This window comes from Schistocerca nitens, chromosome 11 (assembly GCF_023898315.1).
Source record: "Schistocerca nitens isolate TAMUIC-IGC-003100 chromosome 11, iqSchNite1.1, whole genome shotgun sequence".
Taxonomy (NCBI): Eukaryota; Metazoa; Arthropoda; class Insecta; order Orthoptera; family Acrididae; genus Schistocerca; species Schistocerca nitens.
Genome location: NC_064624.1, coordinates 55,233,255 through 55,260,139, shown reverse-complemented (window position 1 = coordinate 55,260,139; position 26,885 = coordinate 55,233,255). Strand labels below are relative to the sequence as shown.

General features: G+C 40.1%; 1 protein-coding gene across 1 annotated transcript in view; it reads left to right on the top strand.

Annotated features, from left to right (window-relative positions):
- The first annotated feature begins 5,570 nt into the window (after nt 1-5,570).
- Nucleotides 5,571-26,885, top strand: part of LOC126213201 (zinc finger protein 721-like) — a 174,268-nt gene continuing 152,953 nt past the window's right edge. Inside the window, exon 1 of the mRNA XM_049940833.1 lies at nt 5,571-5,705. Within this exon, the coding sequence (XP_049796790.1) occupies nt 5,652-5,705 (54 nt within the window). The 5' untranslated portion in view covers nt 5,571-5,651. The remainder of the gene's footprint in view (nt 5,706-26,885) is intronic.

The window sequence follows — 26,885 nt, the reverse complement described above, 5'->3', positions numbered from 1 at the left end:
CCAGCAGACACTTATTTAAAGAGCTAGAAATCTTCACTGTAGCCTCACGATATATATATTCTCTTATGAAATTTATTACTAACAATCCGAATGAATTCAAAAGTAATAGCAGTGTACGTGGCTACAACACTAGGAGAAAGGATGATCTTCACTACTCAAGGTTAAATCTAACTTGGCTCAGAAGGGGGTAAATTATGCTGCCACAAAAGTCTTTGGTCACTTACCTAACAGCATCAGAAGTCTGACAGATAGCCATATAGCATTTTAAAGGAAATTAAAAGAATTTCTTAATGGCAACTCCTTCTACTCATTAGATATATATTTTTGGATATAATACGTATGTCATTTGTCGGTAACAACAATGAATTCTTTCAGACAAATTATTACATTCACAACCATGACGCAAGATAGGAGAAAAACTTGCACCGAGGCCTTGAAACTCTCAAGGGATTTACTGGATCAACTACAAATGTACACAGTGTGCTTTCCATTGATATAAAAAAGGAAAATAATAATGTGCAAGTACTCAAAAAGCTGCTAAAAACATTCCTTATAGGTCAAAGATTTTATAAAATAAATGAATTTTCACGGTTACAAGGCATCCCTTAGTGTAAGAACAGAGGAAACCACTTCAGTAAAATAACACTCTTAAAGGAAAAAAGTGATACTTTTACTCATGTCATGAAGGGTACATTATATTATAATTAAATTGTTGTTGTTGTGGTCTTCAGTCCTGAGACTGGTTTGATGCAGCTCTCCATGCTACTCTATCCTGTGCAAGCTTCTTCATCTCCCAGTACCTACTGCAGCCTACATCCTTCCGAATCTGCTTAGTGTAATCATCTCTTGGTCTCCCTCTACGATTTTTACCCTCCACGCTGCCCTCCAGTACTAAATTGGTTATCTCTTGATGCCTCAGAACGTGTCCTACCAACCGATCCCTTCTTCTAGTCATGTTGTGCCACAAACTCCTCTTCTCCCCAATTCTATTCAATACTTCATCATTAGTTATGTGATCTACCCATCTAATCTTCAGCATTCTTCTGTAGCACCACATTTCGAAAACTTTTATTCTCTTCTTGTCCAAACTATTTATCGCCCACGTTTCACTTCCATACATGGCTACACTCCATACAAATAGTTTCAGAAACGACTTCCTGACATTTAAACCTATACTCGATGTTAACAAAGTTTTCTTTTTCAGAAACACTTTCCTTGCCATTGTTAGTCTACATTTTATATCCTCTCTACTTCGACCATCATCAGTTATTTTGCTCCCGAAATACCAAAACTCCTTTACTACTTTAAGTGTCTCATTTTCTAATGTAATTCCCTCAGCATCACCCGACTTAATTCGACTACATTCCATTATCCTCGTTTTGCTTTTGTTGATGTTCATATAAAACCCTCCTTTCAAGACACTATCCATTCCGTTCAACTGCTCTTCCAAGTCCTTTGATGTCTCTGACAGAATTACAATGTCATCGGCGAACCTCAAAGTTTTTATTTCTTCTCCATGGATTTTAATACCTACTCCGAATTTTTCTTTTGTTTCCTTCACTGCTTGCTCAATATACAGATTGAATAACATCGGGGAGAGGCTACAACCCTGTCTCACTCCCTTCCCAACCACTGCTTCCCTTTCATGCCCCTCGACTCTTATAACTGCCATTTGGTTTCTATACAAATTGTAAATAGCCTTTCGCTCCCTATATTTTACCCCTGCCACCTTCAGAATTTGAAAGAGAGTATTCCAGTTAACATTGTCTAAAGCTTTCTCTAAGTCTACAAATGCTAGAAACGTAAGTTTGCCTTTCCTTAATCTGGCTTCTAAGATAAGCCGTAGGGTCAGTATTGCCTCACGTCTTCCAACATTTCTACGGAATCCAAACTGATCTTCCCCGAGGCCAGCTTCTATCAGTTTTTCAATTTGTCTGTAAAAAATTCGCGTTAGTATTTTGCAGCCGTGACTTATTAATTCGGTAATTCTCACATCTGTCAACACCTGCTTTCTTTGGGATTGGAATTATTATGTTCTTCTTGAAGTCTGAGGGTATTTCGCCTGTCTCGTACATCTTGCTCACCAGATGGTAGAGTTTTGTCGGGACTGGCTCTCCCAAGGCCGTCAGTAGTTCTAATGGAATGTTGTCTACTCCCGGGGCCTTGTTTCGACTCAGGTCTTTCAGTGCTCCGTCAAACTCTTCACGCAGTATTGTATCTCCCATTTCATCTTCATCTACATCCTCTTCCATTTCCATAATATTGTCCTTAAGTACATCGCCCTTGTATAGACCATCTATATACTCCTCCGACCTTTCTGCTTTCCCTTCTTTGCTTAGAACTGGGTTTCCATCTGAGCTGTTGATATTCATACAAGTGGTTCTCTTTTCTCCAAGTCTCTTTAATTTTCCTGTAGGCAGTATCTATCTTACCCCTGGTGAGATAAGCCTCTACATCCTTACATTTATCCTCTAGCCATCCCTGCTTAGCCATTTTGCACTTCCTGTCGATCTCATTTTTGAGACGTTTGTATTCCTTTTTGCCTGCTTCATTTACTGCATTTTTATATTTTCTCCTTTCATCAATTAAATTCAATATTTCTTCTGTTACCCAAGGATTTCTACTAGCCTTCGTCTTTTTACCTACTTGATCCTCTGCTGCCTTCACTACTTCATCCCTCAAAGCTACCCATTCTTCTTCTACTGTATTTCTTTCCCCCATTCCTGTCTATTGTTCCCTTATGCTCTCCCTGAAACTCTGTACAACCTCTGGTTCTTTCAGTGTATCCAGGTCCCATCTCCTTAAGTTCCCACCTTTTTGCAGTTTCTTCAGTTTTAATCTACAGTTCCTAACCAATAGATTGTGGTCAGAGTCCACATAATTAAATTATGATGGAGGAAATGCGAATTTATTGTTCTTATTTGTATCATTAGGATAAAAATGCGTACTTTCGTTTATTCTTCATTGTTAAGCTCTCACTTAAACTTATGCCAATACTCTGTCGGTTGTAACATACAGGATGAGTTGTTGGTTTTGGCCAGTGAGGTAATGTTGACAGTTGTTATGCCACTTGTTCATGTGTATGTTCCCAGTTTTGTTTCTAGTTGCCATAGCCTATGGGTATGGGGGGGGGGGGAAAACTGGTTGTGGTCACAGGTTGATCTGTAGCTTAGCCCAAGGTATAGGTTACTTTTGAAGATAGGTTTGGTTTGAGTTGGCGAAGCCAACTTATGAGATACTAAAAGAACCCAGCTGTGGTAACCAACTGATCTCTAGCACATCCTGTTTCAAAAAAATCGCCAATAACATCACATTATAGTGTATTTTACATTTATTGTATGTTTCCTATGTCACTGGTCAAAGTCAACAACTTGTAGCAAACATTCCACTATATACAGGAGTGAACACATTGGGAAGTCAGTGTAATAATTCTGGGATCTTTATGGTGGCTTCTGCAAGATGTACAGATATTGTTTATTTTATGCAGTTTTGTTACAGCTCGCTTCTGCTCACAAGAGAAGGGACAAAAGGGGGAGAAGGGAAAAAAGGGGAGAATATGTGCAAAATAAGCCCACTCTGAACTTCTTGATTAGCTTATCTGTGTTTTGACTCCATTTTAACTTGTTATCCAGCAGGCTACCAAGGAATTCTACAAGTTATTTTTCATTTAGCTTTTAGATCAGATTAGATTGCTTTTCTTTGTGATAGGTCCATTGTGTGGAGCTCCTCCAGAATGTCAAACATATAAGAAAAATAAGAATATACAATAAGTATTTATGTAAATATGCTTAAATGTGGAATAAAACATTTGTATTTGTATTTACAAACAAAAGCAAGTGGTCTAATGTATTTTCCAGAGATCACAAGTGAAATGGTTCTCATGGATGTTGAATAAAAAAAAAAAAAAAAAAAAAAGTCTTAAACATATTACCATTTAATTACAATTAATGTCTACTTCTGCTGCTAACACGTAGTTATTCCTGGTTCACAATTGCATAATATGAGTCTTTGTTTGTATGGCCAGAGTTCTATGGCACCAAAGCAATGACAAGCCGCTCATAGACAGCACCGAACTTCAAACTGCGACATGTCGTAACTACATTGTCTATTCATGGCTTTCATCATTAAATTTGCAAAAACAAAAATTATAATGACCCAACCACAACGTGTGTGAGAACTGTGTAACAAAGCCTGTGAATGATATCACATACAGTAAAGGAGTGAAATCTATAAATGAATATGCAAAAATTGTAAATGTAAAATGTGAAGCAAAGTAACTGTATATGGCTATTTGGATGCAATTTATTAAATAATAATTTGTGTTTAGTGCGGAGCACTTGTTGGCATCTCCAACTGCCTTCTGTGCTGTCTCTACTAGGGCTGAGTACAGACCTTTGACCAATACCAGTGCTAATGTCACTGAATAACTGGACCACTCCAGAATTATAAGTTTTCGCGAGGAATGTCAGTCTTGTCACTAGACATCCGCCTCAGTTATATGGGTGAAAATCAGTAAGAAGCACTACAGTTAGTTATTATACAGTGTCATAACAACAATATACAGGCATCTGAAGCTACCTATTCTCCAAAGCCGTTGATAGTCTTTCAGTAATGGCATAAAACTCTTCAATGTATCAACTGTTGAATTCGATAATTACGAGAAATATTCAGAGCAATTAACTCCGGTAACTCTAAAATACCTGTTTAATTTGTTGATATGGTACACTTATGTTGTAAAACGAATGTGTGGAACAGCTAGAATATGCATCAAAACCAGACTGTGTTTACAGTTGTTAATATTATTTCTTAACTAGATATAAATGTTTGTCCGCAAATTATTTGGTTTGGAAGTAATCGCTCGAAAATATCGGACATACAAATACAAATGCAACGGCAGTTGGTTCCATCAAACTTTCCTATCGAACAGAACGCCAGATGGCCTCGCACTTATTGATGGTACATGCTGACATTGCTGCAAAAACGAACTTAAAGTTGTGTAATTGTAAGTTTAAAGAGGTTCTTGTAATAACAGAGGCTAGGTTGCGATGTTTCGAAACCGCCTACATTTTTAGTCCGTGCAAGTTCCTAGACCCACCACACTAAATGCATGAGTACTCTACCAATCCTCTGAAACAATCCAACCTCTGGTTACGTAACAATGCTTTATTTTTCATTTTGTTCTTAAAGATATTTGCATATGAACGACATTCACTCTAATAACACACAGTTAAAAGCACCAAAAAATGCTGTATTCGTTCTCTATTGAAACGTGCAAACGCAAGTGGAACAGCTCGTCGAAATTTTAGATAGTTCTCCTGCTTGAAGTGGGAAACATTCTGTCTTCTGATTACACTCTATGCAGCATCCCAACAATTGTCATATGCATACAGTATTTCCATAACACTGATACTTTACGATCGTATTTCTTGTTTAGCTTTAATTTGAATATGCATATTTTCAAATGCTTTGTTCGACCTTCCTTCACCGCATAATTTAAATTTCTTTTTTATATAATTAAAGTACTTCGCTTGCTCTTGTAGTGCAGCTCCTCCGATCAATATCATCTGTAAGGATCTTTGATTCTGCTCACGAAAGTTTGATTGTTTCTTATCAAGTACCGTAGTGTTTACAAGTAGTATTTCTTAAGGAAAATGGATTCGAATGGAAAGGAAAAACATTCGTCAGAAAATAGTAACGTCACTGAGGTAAGATATGTCAGGAGAAAGTGTAATTACGCCAGAATTGGTAGTCTTCGTTAACTGGCAGTCAGAAGAATTTGTGTTCTGTCTTAATAATTGGAAGTAAAGATGGAGGAGGACGTCTTACGTATTGACAGATGCCTTGGCAACTTGCAGCGTCTTTACTGCTTACGCAGCACAGCTGACATGTTAACATCGCGTAGCTACGTAACGTGAACATCGAGAGTTACGGAATATCCTGTTTTGTATTTTAATCATATAATTTGATTACAGATATTTCAGTCGTGCGGAACTATTTATTCACGTAGATTTAAATTTTTCTAGTGTCAGCTAGTGTTTCTTAAACGTAAAGAGGAATAGTAAAAGATGCAATTGTTGACGTCTGTGGTTACTGACAAAATTAATTTGACGCAATGTTATTTGTGACACTCTTTTCAACAGTTTTATCTTCGACTTAATGACTCCAGCACACATGCGCCCTCCAATACACATACATACAAAAATTTGTCTTCAATATCAGCTAGTATGAATACCGATATAGTTCTAGATAGGTTGTCTGTTACTGATGTCATGCTTTGTATACATGCAATATGCTAATTTTAATTAGATCGAAATTTTCCCTTGCTTTTTTGGGTAGTAAATGATTGTATTTAATAGTAATAATACCACATGTCGAGTAAATTAAAAGGTAACTGGTAAGATAATGTACTATTTAATCCTCCAGAACTTAGCGTAAATTTAAGCAGCCTATTAAGAGCCGACAAAGCTTCCAGATTTGAGAAGTTTTGTGATGGTAATTGAGGAGCTGCTTAGCTAAATTTTACGCCGCCAAACTGACATCAAACGGAAGACTCGCTAAAACATTTGCACCTCACATGCATTATTCTTTCATATATGCATTTGTCATGTAGAGCAATCTTCAGTTTCAGATTGTTTATGACTCATTTAACATAAGAACATGCATAGATTTTATCAGTATAGCCAACATATTTTTAATTATTAATATTAAATCGTACATAAATACACAATTACTTAGTTATGATCACATTTGGCAGATAAAGGAATTCTTACAATGTATAAAATGAACTAGATCATAGGAAGTGGTGCTGCTTTTTCATAAACAGTTTGACTGGCATCCTTAGGGTTTGTTTAGAACCTTTGTTATAGGGACCCACTTACACTTTAGATTACTATGTTAACGTGGCTACTGCTGGTTACTTTTTGATAATAAGTTTTGTGGAAAACTAGAGGTTACAGGTTCTGCTAGTATACTGGTTACTTTGTTTTGATTGAGTGGCCTTTATTTATTCCCATTTCTCTAAGTTATGTACAGTCTGTGCATTTGTCATATATGCCATGTCAACTTGCTCAAATGACTTAAAATACTTAGCCGATGTAGTGTTGTATACATTTATTTCTAGGTGTATATGTAAGACTTAAGTTATTAGATACTTGTTAACTAACAGATATACAAAAGCATATGATTCATAGCATAATTTATATTTATCCGCAGTTTTATATTCAGGTCTTCATATTATTTTCATACACTATTTTACAGAGATGACTATAACACATACGCATACATGTGTGTGTGTGTGGGGGGGGGGGGAGGGGGATACTTTTAAGAGAAATGTGCTGTACATAATGAGACAGTAGCCAATAATGACAGTGAATCAGCCTAGGTACCACACTGGGTGCAGAATTTGAAGTGATGAACCACAGTAATAGGGAGTTTTAATGGAAATATGTTTTCCCTAATGGTATGGTAGATGTCATGCCAAAGCTCAGCAACTGAAAGGGTGGGGACAATTACAACCTTTCCAACTTTTATGTAAAAAGAGTATGGAAAAAAAAATAAGCCATCTGCTGTGCTGCCCTGTAAACTGCATATTTTAGAAAAGTGCCTTTCCTCGGCTGTTTGAAGTTGATGGTAACTATACTTATGCCTAAAAAGGGAGATGGGCATCACCAGAATGTAGACCCATCACAGTTAGTTCCATTATTATCTAAAATAATTGAAGTGGTAATTAGAAAGCAGCTAAATGATTTTTCTCATGAGTTGCCTCTTAAATCAGGCCCGATATGGATACCTGTCCAGTGGGAAAAAATGATCCTGACAGAGTCCAACGAAAAAGTCAGGTTTTCTATATGTTATAGGAGGAGTGCCTCAGGGATTATTGTTCGAACAGTTTTTTTAATGATCTGTCTAAGCTGCTACCTTTTGAAGTGGTAATGGATGCAGATGAGATACCACATTTATCGCTTCCCATACTTTGAGGTTCGCCGATGACATTGTAATTCTGTCAGAGACAGCAAAGGACTTGGAAGAGCAGTTGAACGGAATGGACAGTGTCTTGAAAGGAGGATATAAGATGAACATCAACAAAAGCAAAACGAGGATAATGGAATGTAGTCTAATTAAATCGGGTGACGCTGAGGGGATTAGATTAGGAAGTGAGACACTTAAAGTAGTAAAGGAGTTTTGCTATTTAGGGAGTAAAATAACTGATGATGGTCGAAGTAGAGAGGATATAAAATGTAGACTGACAATGGCAAGGAAATCGTTTCTGAAGAAGAGAAATTTGTTAACATCGAGTATAGATTTAAGTGTCAGGAAGTCGTTTCTGAAAGTATTTGTATGGAGTGTAGCCATGTATGGAAGTGAAACATGGACGATAACCAGTTTGGACAAGAAGAGAATAGAAGCTTTCGAAATGTGGTGCTACAGAAGAATGCTGAAGATAAGGTGGGTAGATCACGTAACTAATGAGGAGGTATTGAATAGGATTGGGGAGAAGAGAAGTTTGTGGCACAACTTGACTAGAAGAAGGGATCGGTTGGTAGGACATGTTTTGAGGCATCAAGGGATCACAAATTTAGCATTGGAGGGCAGCGTGGAGGGTAAAAATCGTAGAGGGAGACCAAGAGATCAATACACTAAGCAGATTCAGAAGGATGTAGGTTGCAGTAGGTACTGGGAGATGAAGAAGCTTGCACAGGATAGAGTAGCATGGAGAGCTGCATCAAACCAGTCTCAGGACTGAAGACTACAACAACAACAATGACACAAATGTGGAAATAGTAATGTATGATGGAGAAGGCATCTTGCTGGTTTTGGGCAAGTGAATTAAAAGTAAACAATAGTTAAAATTGAGAGTATAATGTTCTTGAGGGATAATGACTGCCATGGCAAAAGCTTGTCAAATTACTGGGTATCCACCTCAAAACCAAACTGAATTGGAACACAAACACGGCTAATTTGTGCAACAAAACTGTACTGTGTGTTGTACCTACTCAGGAAATTAAAATCCTATGTTAGTGCTAAACAGATAATCCTTGTCTGTTTCGCCTTTTCCCACACATGCAACTGTTATGGTGTCTTTCTTTGGCAGAAAAAAGCTATTCGTTATATGTATGGTTAAGAGCATACACTAATGCAAAATGTGTTTCATATAGAACAAAATTATGACTGTCACAAGTCGATACACGTGTTGCATCTTTATGCACACCATGAACAATAGGGGTAAACATGATAGTCGATTAAATATTGACTCTTGTGGAACTAGGAATAGGAACTCTTTGAATATTCCCTGGACTAGACTTACAAAACTACTTTCTTCATATATGAAAATCTCTCTTTAAGCAACAACCCAGTGGGACAAGGCATTTAAAACTAATAAGTTCAGAAGCTGTGGAATACTATCTGAAAAAAGAGCTTTCCACACTGTAGATGAATTTATAAATAGTGATGCAAACGATCTCTTAATTTAATTATAGTTAAACAGCTTACATTTTACCATTCTTAAGGGTTTGTGTGTGTATAGAATCACTTTGTATTGTTTAACTAAATTTAGCCTGTCTACAAAATGTTTAACTGAAGTGTATTTATACAATTGCATATTGAGCAATACAACATGAATTTCCATAGCCATTATATATAACAGCTTGGAAGCTGTCTCATGGGCCAATAAAAAAATGATTTTCTGGTTGGTATGTACTTCATGTCATATATCTAAATCTACATTTATACTCCGGAAGCCACACAACAGTGTGTGGTGGAGGGCACTTCACGTGCCACTGTAATTACCTCCCTTTCCTCTTCCAGTCGCATATGGTTCGCGGGAAGAACAAGTGCCGGAAAGCCTCCATGCGCGCTCGAATCTCTCTAATTTTACATTCGTGATCTCCTCGGGAGGTATAAGTAGGGGGAAGCAATATATTCGATACCTCATCCAGAATCGCACCCTCTCGAAACCTGGACACCAAGCTACATCGTGATGCAGAGTGCCTCTCTTGCAGAGTCTGCCACTTTAGTTTGCTAAACATCTCTGTGATGAAACGCGCTGCTCTTCTTTGGATCTTCTCCATCTCATCTGTCAACCCGACCTGGTACGGATCCCACACTGATGAGCAATACTCAAGTATAGGTCGAACGAGTGTTTTGTAAGCACCTCCTTTGTTGATGGACTACATTTTCCAAGGACTCTCCCAATGAATCCCAACCTGGCACCCGCCTTACTAACAATTAATTTTATATGATCATTCCACTTCAAATCGTTCCGTACGCATACTCCCAGATATTTTACAGAAGTAACTGCTACCAGTGTTTGTTCCGTTATCATATAATCATACAATAAAGGATCCTTCTTTCTATGTATTCGCAGTACATTACATTTATCTATGTTAAGGGTCAGTTGCCACTCCCTGCACCAAGTGCCTATCTGCTGCAGCTCTTCCTGCATTTTACTGCAATTTTCTAATGCTGCAACTTCTCTATATACTACAGCACCATCCGCGAAAACCCACACGGAACTTCCGACACTGTCTACTAGGTCATTTTTATATATATATATATATATATATATATATATATATATATATATATATATATATATATAGTGAAAAACAATGGTCCCATAACACTCCCTTGTGGCACGCTAGAGGTTACTTTAACGTCTGTAGACGTCTCTCCATTGAGAACAACATGTTGTGTTCTGTTTGCTAAAAACTCTTCATTCCAGCCACACAGCTGTTCTGATATTCCATAGGCTCTTACTTTATCAGGCGACAGTGCAGAACTGTATCGAACGCCTTCCGGAAGTCAAGGTAAATGCCATCTACCTGGGAGCCTGTATTTAATATTTTCTGGGTCTCGTGAACAAATAAAGTGAGTTGGGTCTCACACGATCGCTGTTTCCGGAATCTAAGTTGATTCCTTCAGAGTAGATTCTGGGTTTCCAGAAACGACATGATACACGAGCAAAAAACATGTTCTAAAATTCTACAACAGATCGATGTCAGAGATATAGACCTATAGTGTTGCACATCTGCTCGACGACCCTTCTTGAAAACTGGAACTGCCTGTGCTCTTTTCCAATCATTTGGAACCTTCCGTTCCTCTAGAGTCTAGAGACTTGAGTACACAGCTGTTAGAAGGGGGGGCAAGTTCTTTCGCGTACTCTGTGTAGGATCAAATTGGTATCAGGTCCAGCGGACTTTCCTCTGTTGAGTGATTTCAGTTGCTTTTCTATTCCTTGGACACTTACTTCGATGTCAGCCACTTTTTCGTTTGTGCGAGGATTTAGAGAAGGAACTGCAGTGCGGTCTTCCTCTGTGAAACAGCTTTGGAACAAAGTTTTTAGTGTTTCAGTTTTACACACGTCATCCTCTGTTTCAATGCCATTATCATCCCAGAGTGTCTGGATATGCTGTTTCCATCCACTTGCTGACTTAACATAAGACCAGAACTTCCTAGGATTTTCTGTCAAGTCGCTACATAGAATTTAACTTTAGAATTCACTGAACGCTTCATGCATAGCCCTCCTTACGCTAAGTTTGACATCGTTTAGCTTCTGTTTGTCTGAGAGGTTTTGGCTGCGTTTAAATTTGCAGTGAAGCTCTCTCTGCTTTTGCAGTAGTTTTCTAACTTTGTTGTTGTTGAACCATGGTGGGTTTTTCCCGTCCCTCACAGTTTTACTCGGCACGTATCTGTCTAAAACGCATTTTACGATTGCCTTGAACTTTTTCATAAACACTCAACATTGTCAGTGTCGGAACAGAAATTTTTGTTTTGATGTGTTAGGTAGTCTGAAATCTGCCTCCTATTACTCTTGATAAACAGATAAACCTTCCTCCCTTTTTTTATATTCCTATTTGCTTCCATATTCAGGGATGCTGAAACGGCCTTATGGTCACTGATTCTCTGTTCTGCGTTTACAGAGTCGAAAAGTTCGGGTCTGTTTGTTATCAGGAGGTCCAAGATGTTATCTCCATGAGTCGGTTCTCTGTTTAATTGCTCAAGGTAATTTTCGGATAGTGCACTCAGTATAATGTCACTCGATGCTCTGTTCCTACCACCAGTCCTAAACATCTGAGTGTCCCAGTCTGTATCTGGTAAATTGAAATCTCCACCTAAGACTGCAACATGCTGAGGAAATTTATGTGAAATGTATTCCAGATTTTCCCTCAGTTGTTCTGCCACTAATGCTGCTGAGTCAGGAGGTCGGTAAAAGGAGCCAATTATTAACTTAGTTCGGTTGTTGAGTGTAACCTCCACCCACAATAATTCACAGGAACTATCCACTTCTACTTCACTACAGGATAAACTACTACTAACAGCGACAAACACGCCACCACCGGTTGCATGCAATCTATCCTTTCTAAACACCGTCTGTGCCTTTGTAAAAATTTTGGCAGAATTTATCTCTGGATTCAGCCAGCTTTCCGTACCTATAGCGATTTCAGCTTCGGTGCTTTCTATCAGCGCTTGAAGTTCCGGTACTTTACCAACGCAGCTTCGACAGTTTACAATTACAATACCGATTGCTGCTTTGTCCCTGCATGTCCTGACTTTGCCCTGCACCCTTTGAGGCTGTTGCCATTTCTGTACTTGCCTGAGGCCATCTAACCTAAAAAAAACTGCCCAGTCCACGCCACACAACCCCTGCTACCCATGTAGCCGCCTGCTGTGTGTAGTGGACTCCTGACCTATCCAGCGGAACCCGAAACCCCACCACCCTATGGCCGAAGTCGAGGAATCTGCAGCCCACACGGTCGCAGAACCGTCTCAGCCTCTGATTCAAACCCCCCACTCGGCTCTGTACCAAAGGTCCGTAGTCAGTCCTGTCGACGATGCTGCAGATGGTGAGCTCTGCTTTCATCCCACTAGCGAGATTGGCAGTCTTCACCAAATCAGATAGCCGCCGGAAGCCAGAGAGGATTTCCTCAGATCCATAGCGACACACATCATTGGTACCGACATGAGCAACCACCTGCAGATGGGTGCACCCTGTACCATTCATGGCATCCAGAAGGACCCTTTCCACATCTGGAATGACTCCCCCCAGTATGCTCACGGAGTGCACGTTGGTTTTCTTCCCCTCCCTTGGAGCCATATCCCTAAGGGGCCCCATTATGCGCCTGACGTTGGAGCTCCCAACTACCAGTAAGTCCACCCTCTGCGACCGCCCGGATCTTGCAGACTGAGGGGCAACCTCTGGAACAGGACAAGCAGCCGTGTCCGGCCGAAGATCAGTATAGGCCGGAGACAGAGCCTGAAACCGGTTCGTCACACAAACTGGAGAGGCCTTCCGTTCAGCCCTCCGGAATGTCTTTCGCCCCCTGCCACACCTCGAGATGACCTCCCACTCTACCACGGGTGAGGGGTCAGCCTCAATGTGGGCAGTATCCCGAGCAGCCACAGCCGTAGTCCAATCGGGGGATGCGTGGGACGAACTGGCAGTCCCCGGCAAACCCCTGTCCGGACCCCCACAGTGATGCCCATTGGCAACAGCCTCAAGCTGTGTGACCGAAGCCGACACTGCCCGAAGCTGGAAGTGAAGGGATGCCAACTCAGCCCGCACCCGAACACAGCAGTCGCAGTCCCTATCCGTGCTAAATACTGTTGTGCAAAGAATGTCTGAACTAATCTACAGAGAGCGCAAACAATTTGACACAAAATTTAAACGGTTATTAAAATAGACGACTGCCTAGTAAATGCAGTAATGCTGTTACTTGCGCACTGCTGACACACTGCTCGGCGGCAGAAGGCTAACTGTACTGTCAATAACGTACAAAGACTATTTGAAAGAAATAAACAAATGACAGACGACTACGCGACTTTACACATCACAGATATTAAAATGCAAATCTGCCCCTCCTAATTATGAAACTACACAATGATTTGATGGATTTAACTAAACAAGTGCGCTAAGAACACTCAAACAAATTTTCAACTTGACTGCTACACTTATATGAACTCTAAATAAGCCACTTGCTGCTACTTGTGCACTGCTGACACACTGCTTGGTGGCAGAAGGCTAACTGTATAGTGGACATCTGCATTTTTTCTGCTACTATATTGTTTGTTACTAACAAAATTGTTGTTCCGTATTTGTACACAGAAGGAAATCTCAGTATTTTTAAAATTTATGTATTTCCGTCCATGTACATGTACAGAACAACAGTTTCGTAAATAAATGGTGGTACATTATTAGAAAAGGCTGAAGTGCACTTGTGGTGTTGGTGGCTATTTTGCTCTTTGTTTCTGGTGCCAATTCGGTATTGTTGATTGAAGCCAATCAGGTGACAGTATGTGGTAGCCAGTGAGAATCACTCTATCTTGTGATCTTCATTGTCACAAATAAATTGGCTGTTTTTTTTTTTTTTTCCGAATAAGTCTTGATTTCCCCTGTTGTAGTTAGGGTGGGATGTACAATTTAAATTTCTGAGAGTGAAACGAGCAGCATTAATATTTGTAATTTTGCTTCTGACAAATATTTGGCTGACTTTTTTTTTTACGAATTAGTAATGATCTTTAATGTTGTGGTCAGATTAGCAAGTAATAGCACAGCTTAAATTACTGTGAGTGAAAGGAGCAGTAATGAAAATTATAATTTTGATTGTCACTTATATTTGACTTCCTTTTTCTGAATACGTTAAGATTTCCGAGGTTGAGCTTAGGTTGAGAGCTAATAGTACATATTAAATTGGTACAAAAGAAAAAAAAATCATCTAACTTCATTTACATAGCAAAGGAGATTATGAATTCATTGTACTGACATCCCATTATTGATTGTGGGAACTGTTACCGACAGCAATGCACAAGGAAAAGCCTTGGACGCTTAAGTACAGACGAGCAGAAGAATTCCTGCGAAGTGTTAGGAGCCTGGTTTGGAATAAAGACATCCCACAAAAAGGTAAAGAAGTCACATAGAAAAGTTACTACATCCCACTATTGACATATGCATCTGAAACACGTGTAATGAAGAAAAGAGATGTAAGCAGATTACAAGCATGTGAAATGAAGTGCCTGAGAAGTAGGCTAGGAGTAAGAAGGAGAGACAGGATGAGGAATGAAAGGGTAAGAGACACAGCAAACTGGAAGCCTTGCAGAGCAGGATAGAAACACCAAGGCTAAGATGGTACGGGCACTCAAAGAGAAAGGAAAACGAGAGAGGATTCCCGAGCAGATACGTGGAATGGAGATGCAAAGGAAACGACCGAGAGGAAGACCGAGGGATAAATGGTTGAAAGATTTTGAGGAGTGTGCTGAAAGAAGAGCCGAGGACTGGACCAGAGGGAACACAGAAAGTTGGTGGGGAAACAGGATTAGATGGATAGGCTTCTGTCCCAAACACACCCAGCTTGGGGCTGGAAGCTGTTGAAGATGATGCTGATGATATATTTAATGAACAAAGGCTTGCTTTGTGTTCTGTTATCTTCCCGTACCTATAATGTGATTGCTTCCTTCTGAATTACAAGAATATCATTTACTTTTTGCTTTTCCCCCTGAACACTTACTTGCCTGAGGTAGTAGATGAAAACAGTATCTGAGTGGTATAGTGTAGCTGTTGCAGGCCTAATATACATATATAGAGTGATGTAGAGGTAATTATAAATATCAGTTTGAGCAGATTAGTACAGAGGAGGAGACGAGATACTGGCAGAAGTAGAGCTGTGAGGACCGGGCGTGAGTGGTGCTTCGGTAGCTCAGTGGTAGAGCACTTGCCCGCGAAAGGCAAAGGTCCCGAGTTCGAGTCTCGGCTTGGCACACAGTTTTAATCTTCCAGGAAGTTTTAATTCCAATGTTGTTCACATTTTTGGAAGCACTCCTGTAAGTCGGTAGGGTGAAGTCTGTTTAGGACCCACTGCGATTCCACCTGGATGTCTACAGTTAAGTAAAAACGTCGCCCTTTTAATGTGATTTTCATCCTGGGAACTGGTAGAAGTTGCACGGGATAAGGTCTGGCAATTAGGAAGGGTGAGGGACTGTTGCTGTGGTGTTTTTAGCCAGAAGTTCCTCCACAACTAGCGAAGTGTGTGCGGGTGCGTTTTCATGGTTCACCAACCACTTTTTTTTTTTTCACCCCCCCTCCAAATCCCTGGCCATTTGTGCTGAATTCCCTCAGTTGTCTCAAAACCTAGCAGTAAAACTGCTTGTTGACAGTCTGACCAGATTCGTTGAGATGTGCCATACAACAGCCGAAGTCTGTTACAAACATTATGAATTTTCTGCCTTTGGTCTTTGTGAATCGCATTCCGGACTTTTGTGATCATTTCTGATGTGCATGCTAACGGTCGACCAGAATGTTTGTCATCTTCCACAGATTCTTGGCTTTCCTTGAAGAACATGAACCACTTAAATATTCTTGCTTGACTCGGTGCACTCTCACCAAATGCCTCTGGTGGTGGGTTTCACCTGCTGCAGTTTTCTTTAATTTGAAACAGAATTTGATGCAAATGCATTACTCCTTTATTTTATACATTCCACAACTCGCAGCACTGAAACGTATCCTGACATGCACCACGACAACTCTCAACTGCACGAGCCAAAGATGATGCAACTTTATGTCACAGTACCTAATATATGTACCTTGAGACATTTAGTGGCGAAATGTCGTAATGCAATGAAGTTCACGGATATCTTGTGTAACACCTCGTAGATTACCGCAGTAGGTAGCAGTGGCTGATTTTGGCTGTTATTATATAACTTGATTCATTCCACATCCCTGAAAACTCTCCCCTGTGATGGGATTAATGAAACATGATGTGTGCTTGAAAGAATAATTGTACGAATATTTTTAACACAGATTGAAAAAAGACAAAAATATTCTTTTCTTGCATATTTCAAAGTTACACAGGCCATCAGCCGCTTTGGTAGGTATATCACTCTTGATAACATAACAGTTGTGTGTTCAGTATGAGAGTTCTACGTTAGTTTGTTGTCGAGTGTAGTTCCTGAATTTTTTCGTTCAGTTTCTCTACATTGTCAGTCCCCCACCTCATGAACCATAAACTTTTCAGACATTGGGGCATCTTGCGTGACTCGATGATATAGGTAGCTATACCGTAGGTACAGTCACAGTGTAGGGTTATCTGTAGAGTTGCCAAACTAATCTGTGGTTCCTGAAGAGTGGCAGCAGCCTTTTTGAATAGTTGCAAGGATATCAGTCTGGACGACTGACTGATCTGTAATCTTAAGCATCGTGGCTTTGCTTTGTTGATACTGCAGACGGCTGAAAGCGAGGGAAACTACTGCTGTTAAATTTCCCGGGGACATGCAATTCAACTGAATGAGTAAAATAGTTCCTCATTTGTACCTCTCAATGGGGTCAACTTGGGAGCATGTAGTTATCAAAAGAAATAAAAATGGTGCTCTATGGGTTAGAGTGTGGAGTTTTAGATCCCTCCATTGGACACGTTGACTATAGAATTTTAAAAGGGAGATGGATAGGTTGAAACTAGGTAACGTGTTGTGGGAGTTGTGAAGTGCGGTGGCAGTAAGAGCAGGACTTCGGGTCAGGTCAGTGCAGAGTTATCAACACGGGTCGACCGAAGCGTCCGATCCCACCCGTCGGCTTTGACCCGTGACGTAAGGCTGTTGTGGTGTGTGACGTCATGACGGCGCGGAATTTAGTTTGTGAGAGTGGCGTGTTTGTAGGTGTCGTTTTGATGCGATCGGTGGTGCTCTCTGGTGGTGTGTTAGGTGATGTTTTTGGTTTAGTTTGCGAGTGTGGCGTTGTGTGTGAATTTTGGTAAATTGCTTTTTTTATGTCTTTGGTAGGTATGGATATGACTGACAGGGTCAACAGTTTTTGGTTGTCCACTATGATAGGGGACAGTGTGTTGTCTCTCATAAAATTTCTTCAACTATTCGGATTTTTGGATGAAGTCGTGAAGTGTTCAGTATGTCGTGAAGAAATGAGGCTTACTTAAAGTTCCGGCGTCTCGGATCAGAGACAGCTGTATGTGGAGATGTCATAAGGATAACAGGCCAAGGGAAGTGTTCGATCCCAGTGTGTGGCTGTGAATATTGGTATTGGTATCGGGAGATGTTTTTGAGGGAAGTGTTAGGTCCTAATTTACGGGATCGGGAGCTGCTGTTGAGCTATATAGGTCAAGGGAAGTGTCCGATTCCAGATGATATTGTGTTTAGTGGTATTTGGGGAGTTTTGTGATGTCGGTTGTTTTTCGTCGTTTTGCGTGCTTTTGTATGGGGGTGGGTGTCTAAATTTGTTTATATTTAGTTTGTCCCCACACAAAAACCCCGTATTTCCCGCGCTTGTTCCGTTAGTGTCATTAGGCTTTTTGTGGAACGTGTGTGTTTGTTTTTCAATGTATTTTCGTCCTCATAATGTGTACGTAACAACTTTATATGCGCCATATTGGAATCGTGGTTTATGGTTGTTTCCGCCATATTTGTGACGTCATGGGTCAAAGCAGACGGGTGGGATCAGATGCTTCTGTATTTCCATCAACACAAAATCAGATAGGGGTAACACAGGGGCAGGTCTAATAATGAATAACAAGAGAGGAATGTGGTTAAGCTACTATGAACAGCATAGTGAATGCACTATAGTAGCCAAAATAGACAAGAAGCCAACACTCACGATACTAGTACAAGTTTATGTGGCTTGTACCTCCACGATTGGTGCTGAGATTGAAAGAATGTACGATGAGGTAAAAGAAATTATTGAAACAGTTAAGGGAGATGGAAATTTAATTGTGACAGAGGACTGGCATTTGATAGCAGGAAAAGAATGAGAAGGAAAGATAGGACAATGAGAACTGTAGAAGAGGAATGAAGGAGGAAGTTGCCTGGTAGAATTTTGCGAGCACGGAAAGAAAATTAGAGTTCAGGGAGAAGAAATAAAAAACTTTGAGATTGTTGGTGACATTGCAGTTCTGTCAGAGACAGCAAAGGCCTTGGAAGAGCAGTTGAATGGAATGGATAGTGTCATGAAAAGAGGTTATAAGATGAATGTTAATGAAATTCAAACAGTGGTAATGGCCATTAAATCAGCCAGTGTGGAGAGAATTAAATTGAGAAACAGGACACTGAAAGTAGTAGATGAGTTGTAGTGCTTGGGCATCAAAATAACTGATGGGCGAATTACAAGGGATATAAAATGTAGATTGACAATGGCAAGAAAAATGTTTCTGAAGAAGAGAAAATTGTTAGCATCGAATATAGATTTAAGTGTTAGGAATTTTTTCCTGAATGTGTCTGCAATGTCGCCTTGTGGAAGTGAAACATGGACAATATACAGGTCAAACAAGTGGAGAATGAAGCTTTTGAGACAGTATGCTATAGAAGAATGCTGGTGACATTAACATAACTTTTCTGTAAAAATAGTCCTTCCAGTGTGAAATTTAAGTGGTGCTTTCTGCTTCAAACCTTTCATTACTTCAGCTTGCTCCTACCCATCATACAAACAGTAATCACACTCTCATAGATATATTTGCAACAAAATGCTCAAACAGAGTAATTTGTACCTATCAAATATATGCATGTGGCATGTCTGTGCATGTTATAATTTTTATGCTGCACTTGCTAGAATGACACAGAAAGAAACCCCAAATGACTGCATACTGAGACTTTGAATGCATTAATTTATCGGATCTTGCAACAGATGTCCAAATAGTAGTTTGAGGGATATCTTCCATTTCCCTCTCAGACAAAAATGAAAAAAATCATGGATCTGCTAACAAAGTTACCCAACTATGTGACAAGTATGCTCCCCTAAAGACCAGAAAAGTAAGAAGGAAATCTTCACCTTGGCTAACTGAAGAACTAAAACAGCTCATGAATATCAGAGACACTGCATATTGGGCATACAAACTGCACCCCAGGCCTGAAAATCGTATTGCTTACAAGTGTAAGTGGACCATAGTCAGTCAAGCTGTGAGACATGGAAAACTCGGGCATGCCCGTACATTAACTGACAATAAAAACAAATTGCCTGTCCTATGGAAAAACCTGCATGCTCCTGTTACACAGGGGGATTCACAAAGATATGCAAATATTTTAGTATGTTGTTCTAGAAGCAAAACTTCTGAAAAAAGTTCATATAAACATAATGTGCAAATGTTTGGTTATGGAGTTATGGCTAATAAAAGATTTTGCCTGAAATTTAGTAACTTTGCAAATATGAAGCCACCACAAAACTGTATGAGGTTAAAGTAAAGCATGATTTACAATTATTTTGTCTTCTACATTCTTAATGGAAAGTAAACAGTTTGCTTGTATAATAATCATTGCTTCGCTGCATGTTCTGGAAAGCTACAGCAGATACACGTCTGGGACACGTTTCACCAGACAAATAACAACAAAATAAATGGAAATCGTGCTTTACTTTAACCTCGTACAGTTTTACTATGGCTTCATATTAGTGAAGTCGCTAAATTTCAGACAAAATCTTTCATTAGCCGTAACTCCATAACTAAACATTTGCGGACCTACATTTAAATGAACTTTTTTCTTTAGTTTTATTTTTAGAATAACATATTAAAATATTTACATATCTTTGTGAACCCCCTGTATAGGCATGCTGCAGCTGATCTGGCTGTTGCAACTGAAGAACTGAACTGGTACTTCACATTACCTACAATTACAATTGAATCACAAATCAAAGAGAGACTCACTGATGAGTTCATGTGGGTAAACAACAGTAGCCATGAAAAATTCTAACACCTGTTACTTGCAGTACTGTCAAAAAAGCCATCATCCGCAACAGATCAGCATCTAATGGACATGATGGCATCACAGTCCAAATGATGAAGCTTATTATTGACCCACTACTCCCTACTGTCACACTCCTTAACCACACGTGTTTTCCCTGAGGCCGAGAGATGGGGAATAGTTATGCCACCACCTAAAAAGGACATTGCCACAGAATCCTCTGAGTACAGACCTATTTGTATTCTTCCTTAGAATATATAGTCCACAACAGATAACAAACTGCATAACCATGTACAACCTAGTAGACAAATACCAATCAGATTTCTGTAAACATTGGAGCGTAACTTCTGCTTCGACGAAGATAACGTATGACCTGAAACTTGCGATTGATGCTAGAGAGGTGGCTTCAGTAAAGCAACTGACACGGTGGACTTAGATATTTTACTTGTCAAACTTCGCAGCCTACATTTCTCGCCAAGTGCACTGCAGTGGTTTTGCTCGAACCTGACATCTTAGCAGCAGTGTGTCATGTCCTGCACCTTAAAATCACTATGGAGGCCGATAGTATCAAGTGTTCCCAAGGGTTGGGATTAGAGTTATAGACTCTTTTCATTGTCTGTCAGTAACATGTCATCAGTTTTGTCCTATTGCAAATCCAAATGTATGCTGACGATGTCCAGTTGTACCTAAGTGCAAAATCAATAAACCTGAAGACAGCTATCAAGAATCTCGGTACTGGACTGCCTGCTTCACCAAATTGGGCACAGGATAAAGGGTTAAAGTTAAATCGATCTCAAGTTAAATCCTTCTAAAACCCAAGGAGTACAGGTTGGTCATTCTAGGCCCATTAACTTAAATTATCGGGAACCCCTACCATCTTTAACCCTAAATGGGACCAATTTCAACTTCTCCCTCTCGGCGAAGAGTCTAGCAGTAATAATAGATGAAAATCTAAATTAGACTGAGCATGTAACTATAATGTTCAACAAGGCATCAGCATCTCTGCATGCCCTACAAAAATATAAAAAGCTCTTCCCTCTTGACCTGAAAAAATTTGTATAAATGGTTGTACTTCCAATTACTGATTGCAGTGATGTTATCCTGCAAGGAATTTTTCAGGAAAGCCCACAGTGCCTGAATTGGTTATGAATGCCTGTGTTCATTATATCTGCGGTGTTTGAGTTTTTGGTTGTATTTCACAAACGTGTGCACACTACCCTGGCAGTGTGCAGACAAGCGCAGAGATTTCCGTACCCTCTTGTCTTCTCTACTGTCTTATCGATGTAGACTCTCCCCTGTATCTCTCCTCATTCTTAACGCTCTTTTCTGAACAACATAAGGGAAACGTCTGTTCCCATTAGAGCGAAATTCTTTCTCTTCCATTCCATCATTCAGCCACTTTCTCAGAGTCCTAACAGTAGCAGGAACCAGACTATGCAATACACCCCCCATCCCGTGTTATATTAGAGAACTGAATAAAATGTCCAGTGTCAGGAGACAGTTACCAACAAGGGTTTCCACAGGTTCTGGAAATCAGGGAAATTGGGGAATATCAGGGAATTTCAAACATGTGTGGGAAATTTTTATTGTTGTTGTTGTTGTCATTATTATTACTATTATTGGCAGCAGCAGTAGCACTAGTGCAAGTACTGCCTGTATTAAGTTTAATAGTTCATAGTCAGTATTTACTTTCACAGATTGTCACTGTTGTTGTTGTTGTGCTCTTCAGTCCAGAGACTGGTTTGATGCAGCTCTCCATGCTACTCTATCCTGTGCAAGCGTCTTCATCTCCCAGTGCTTAACTGCAACCTACATCCTTCTGAATCTGCTTAGTGTATTCATCTCTTGGTCTCCCTCCACCATTTTTACCCTCCACGCTGCCCTCCAATACTAAATTGGTGATCCCTTGATGCCTCAGAACATGTCCTACCAACCGATCCCTTCTTCTGGTCAAGTTGTGCCACAAACTTCTCTTCTCCCCAATCCTATTCAATACTTCCTCATTAGTTATGTGATCTACCCATCTAATCTTCAGCATTCTTCTGTAGCACCACATTTCGAAAGCTTCTATTCTCTTCTTGTGCAAACTATTTATCGTCCATGTTTCACTTCCATACATGGCTACACTCCATACAAATACTTTCAGAAACAACTTCCTGACACTTAAATCTATACTCGATGTTAACAAATTTCTCTTCTTCAGAAATGCTTTCCTTGCCATTGCCAGTCTACATTTTATATCCTCTCTACTTTGACCATCATCAGTTACTTTGCTCCCCAAATAGCAGAACTCCTTTACTACTTTAAGTGTCTCATTTCCTAATCTAATTCCCTCAGCATCACCCGACTTAATTCGACTACATTCCATTATCCTCGTTTTGCTTTTGTTGATGTTCATCTTATATCCTCCTTTCAAGACACTATCCATTCCGTTTAACTGCTCTTCCAGGTCCTTTGCTGTCTCTGATAGAATTACAATGTCATCGGTGAACCTCAAGTTTTTATTTCTTCTTCATGGATTTTAATACCTACTCCCAATTTTTCTTGTGTTTCCTTTACTGCTTGCTCAATATACAGGTTGAATAACATCGGGGAGAGGCTACAACCCTGTCTCACTCCTTTCCCAACCACTGCTTCCCTTTCATGCCCCTCGACTCTTATAACTGCCGTTTGGTTTCTGTACAAATTGTAAATAGCCTTTCGCTCTCTGTATTTTACCCCTGCCACCTTCAGAATTTGAAAGAGAGTATTCCAGTTAACATTGTCTAAAGCTTTCTCTTAGTCTACAAATGCTAGAAACGTAGGTTTGCCTCTTTCTTCTAAGATAAGTCGTAAGGTCAGTATTGCCTCACGTGTTCCAGTATTTCTACGGAATCCAAACTGATTTTCCCCGAGGTCGGCTTCTACTAGTTTTTCCATTCGTCTGTAAAGAATTCGTGTTAGTATTTTGCAGCTGTGTCTTATTAAACTGATAGTTCGGTAATTTTCACATCTGCCAACACTTGCTTTCTTTGGGATTGGAGTTATTATATTCTTCCTGAAGTCTGAGGGTATTTCGCCTGTTTCATACATCTTGCTCACCAGATGGTAGAGTTTTATCAGGACTGGCTCTCCCAAGGCCGTCAGTAGCTCCAATGGAATGTTGTCTACTCCGGGGGCCTTGTTTCGACTCAGGTCTTCCAGTCCTCTGTCAAACTCTCCACACAGTATCGTATCTCCCATTTCATCTTCATCTACATCCTCTTCCATTTCCATAATATTGCCCTCAAGCACATCGCCCTTGTATAGACCCTCTATATACTCCTTCCACCTTTCTGCTTTCCCTTCTTTGCTTAGAACTGGGTTTGCATCTGAGCTCTTGATGTTCATACAAGTGGTTCTCTTATCTCCAAAGGTCTCTTTAATTTTCCTGTAGGCAGTATCTATCTTGCCCCTAGTGAGATAAGCCTCTACATCCTTACATTTGTCCTCTAGCCATCCCTGCTTAGCCATTTTGGACTTCATGTCGATCTCATTTTTGAGACGTTTGTATTCCTTTTTGCCTGCTTCATTTACTGCATTTTTATACTTTCTCCTTTCATCAATTAAATTCAATATTTCTTCTGTTACCCAAGGATTTCTACTAGCCCTCGTCTTTTTACCTACTTGTTCCTCTGCTGCCTTCACTACTTCATCCCTCAAAGCTACCCATTCTTCTTCTACTGTATTTCTTTCCCCCATTCCTGTCAATTGTTCCCTTATGCTCTCCCTGAAACTCTGTACAACCTCTGGTTCTTTCAGTTTATCCAGGTCCCATCTCCTTAAGTTCCCACCTTTTTGCAGTTTCTTCAGTTTTAATCTACAGGTCATAACCAATAGTTTGTGGTCAGAGTCCACATCTGCCCCTGGAAATGTCTTACAATTTAAAACCTGGTTCCTAAATCTGTGTCTTACCATTATACAGGGTGATTGAAAAAGAATACCACAACTTTAGGAATTTAAAACTCTGCAACGACAAAAGGCAGAGCTAAGCACTATCTGTCGGGTAATTAAGGGAACTATAAAGTTTCATTTAGTTGTACATTTGTTCGCTTGAGGCGCTGTTGACTAGGCATCAGCGTCAGTTGATGCTAAGATGGCGACCGCTCAACAGAAAGCTTTTTGTGTTATTGAGTACGGCAGAAGTGAATCGACGACAGTTGTTCAGCGTGCATTTCGAACGAAGTATGGTGTTAAACCTCCTGATAGGTGGTGTATTAAACGTTGGTATAAACAGTTTACAGAGGATGGGTGTTTGTGCAAAGGGAAAAGTTCTGAACGGCCGAGAACGAGTGATGAAAATGTAGCACGCCTCCAAGAAGCCCTGATCTTACCCCCTGCGATTATTTCTTATGGGGGTATGTTAAGGATATGGTGTTTCGGCCACCTCTCCCAGCCACCATTGATGATTTGAAACGAGAAATAACAGCAGCTATCCAAACTGTTACGCCTGATATGCTACAGAGAGTGTGGAACGAGTTGGAGTATCGGGTTGATATTGCTCAAGTGTCTGGAGGGGGCCATATTGAACATCTCTGAACTTGTTTTTGAGTGAAAAAAAACCTTTTTAAATACTCTTTGTAATGATGTATAACAAAAGGTTATCTTATGTTTCTTTCATTAAATACACATTTTTAAAGTTGTGGTATTCTTTTTGAATCACCCTGTATAATCTATCTGATACCTTTTAGTATCTCCAGGGTTCTTCCATGTATACAACCTTCTTTCATGATTCTTAAACCAAGTGTTAGCTATGATTAAGTTGTGCTCTGTGCAAAATTCTACCAGGCGGCTTCCTCTTTCATTTATTAGCCCCAATCCATATTCACCTACTACGTTTCCTTCTCTCCCTTTTCCTACTACCGAATTCCAGTCACCCATGACTATTAAATTTTCGTCACCCTTCACTATCTGAATAATTTCTTTTATTTCATCATACATTTCTTCAATTTCTTCGCCATCTGCAGAGCTAATTGGCATATAAACTTGTACTACTGTAGTAGGCACCGAGCGAGGTGGCGCAGTGGTTAGCACACTGGACTCGCATTCGGGGTGACGACAGTTCAATCCCGTCTCCTGCCATCCTGATTTAGGTTTTCCGTTATTTCCCTAAATCGCTTCAGGCAAATGCCGGGATGGTTCCTTTGAAAGGGCACGGCCGATTTCCTTCCCCATCCTTCCCTTAGTCGAGCTTGCGCTCCGTCTCTAATGACCTCGCTGTCGACGGGACGTTAAACTCTAATCTCCTCCTCCTCCTCCTACTGTAGTAGGTGTGGGCTTCGTATCTATCTTGGCCACAATAATGCGTTCAGTATGCTGTTTGTAGTAGCTTACCCGCATTCCTATTTTCTTATTCATTATTAAACCTACTCCTACATTACCCCTAATTGATTTTGTGTTTATAACCCTGTAGTCACCTGACCAGAAGTCTTGTTCCTCCTGCCACCGAACTTCACTAATTCCCACTATATCTAACTTTAACCTCTCCATTTCCCTTTTTAAATTTTCTAACCTACCTGCCCGATTAAGTGATCTGACATTCCACGCTCTGATCCGTAGAACGCCAGTTTTCTTTCTCCTGATAACGGACATCCTCTTGAGTAGTCCCCGCCCGGAGATTTGAATGGGGGACTATTTTACCTCCGGAATATTTTACCCAAGAGGACGCCATCATCATTTAATCATACAGTAAAGCTGCATGCCCTTGGGAAAAATTACGGCCGTAGTTTCCCCTTGCTTTCAGCCGTTCGCAGTACCAGCACAGCAAGGCAGTTTTGGTTATTGTTACAAGGCCAGATCAGTCAATCATCCAGACTGTTGCCCTTGCAACTACTGAAAAGGCTGCTGCCCCTCTTCAGGGAGCACACGTTTGTCTGGCCTCTCAACAGATACCCCTCCGTTGTGGTTGCACCTACGGTACGGCCATCTGTATTGCTGAGGCACGCAAGCCTCCCCACCAACGGCAAGGTCCATGGTTCATGGGGGGAGGAGATTGTCACTATAGACACTTAAATCATTTAAATTCTATTTGTCATGTTAAAATTGTAATTTCTTAGGTAACTATGATGTAAAAAAAAAAAAAAAACAAAAAAGTACTGTGTATGTGAAACCTTGGTCCAGTGTAAGAGAGGAACTGATGGCCCAAAAGAAAAGAAAATAAATAAGTACAATACTGCTCACTTCCTTTTATACTGGTGGGTCCAATG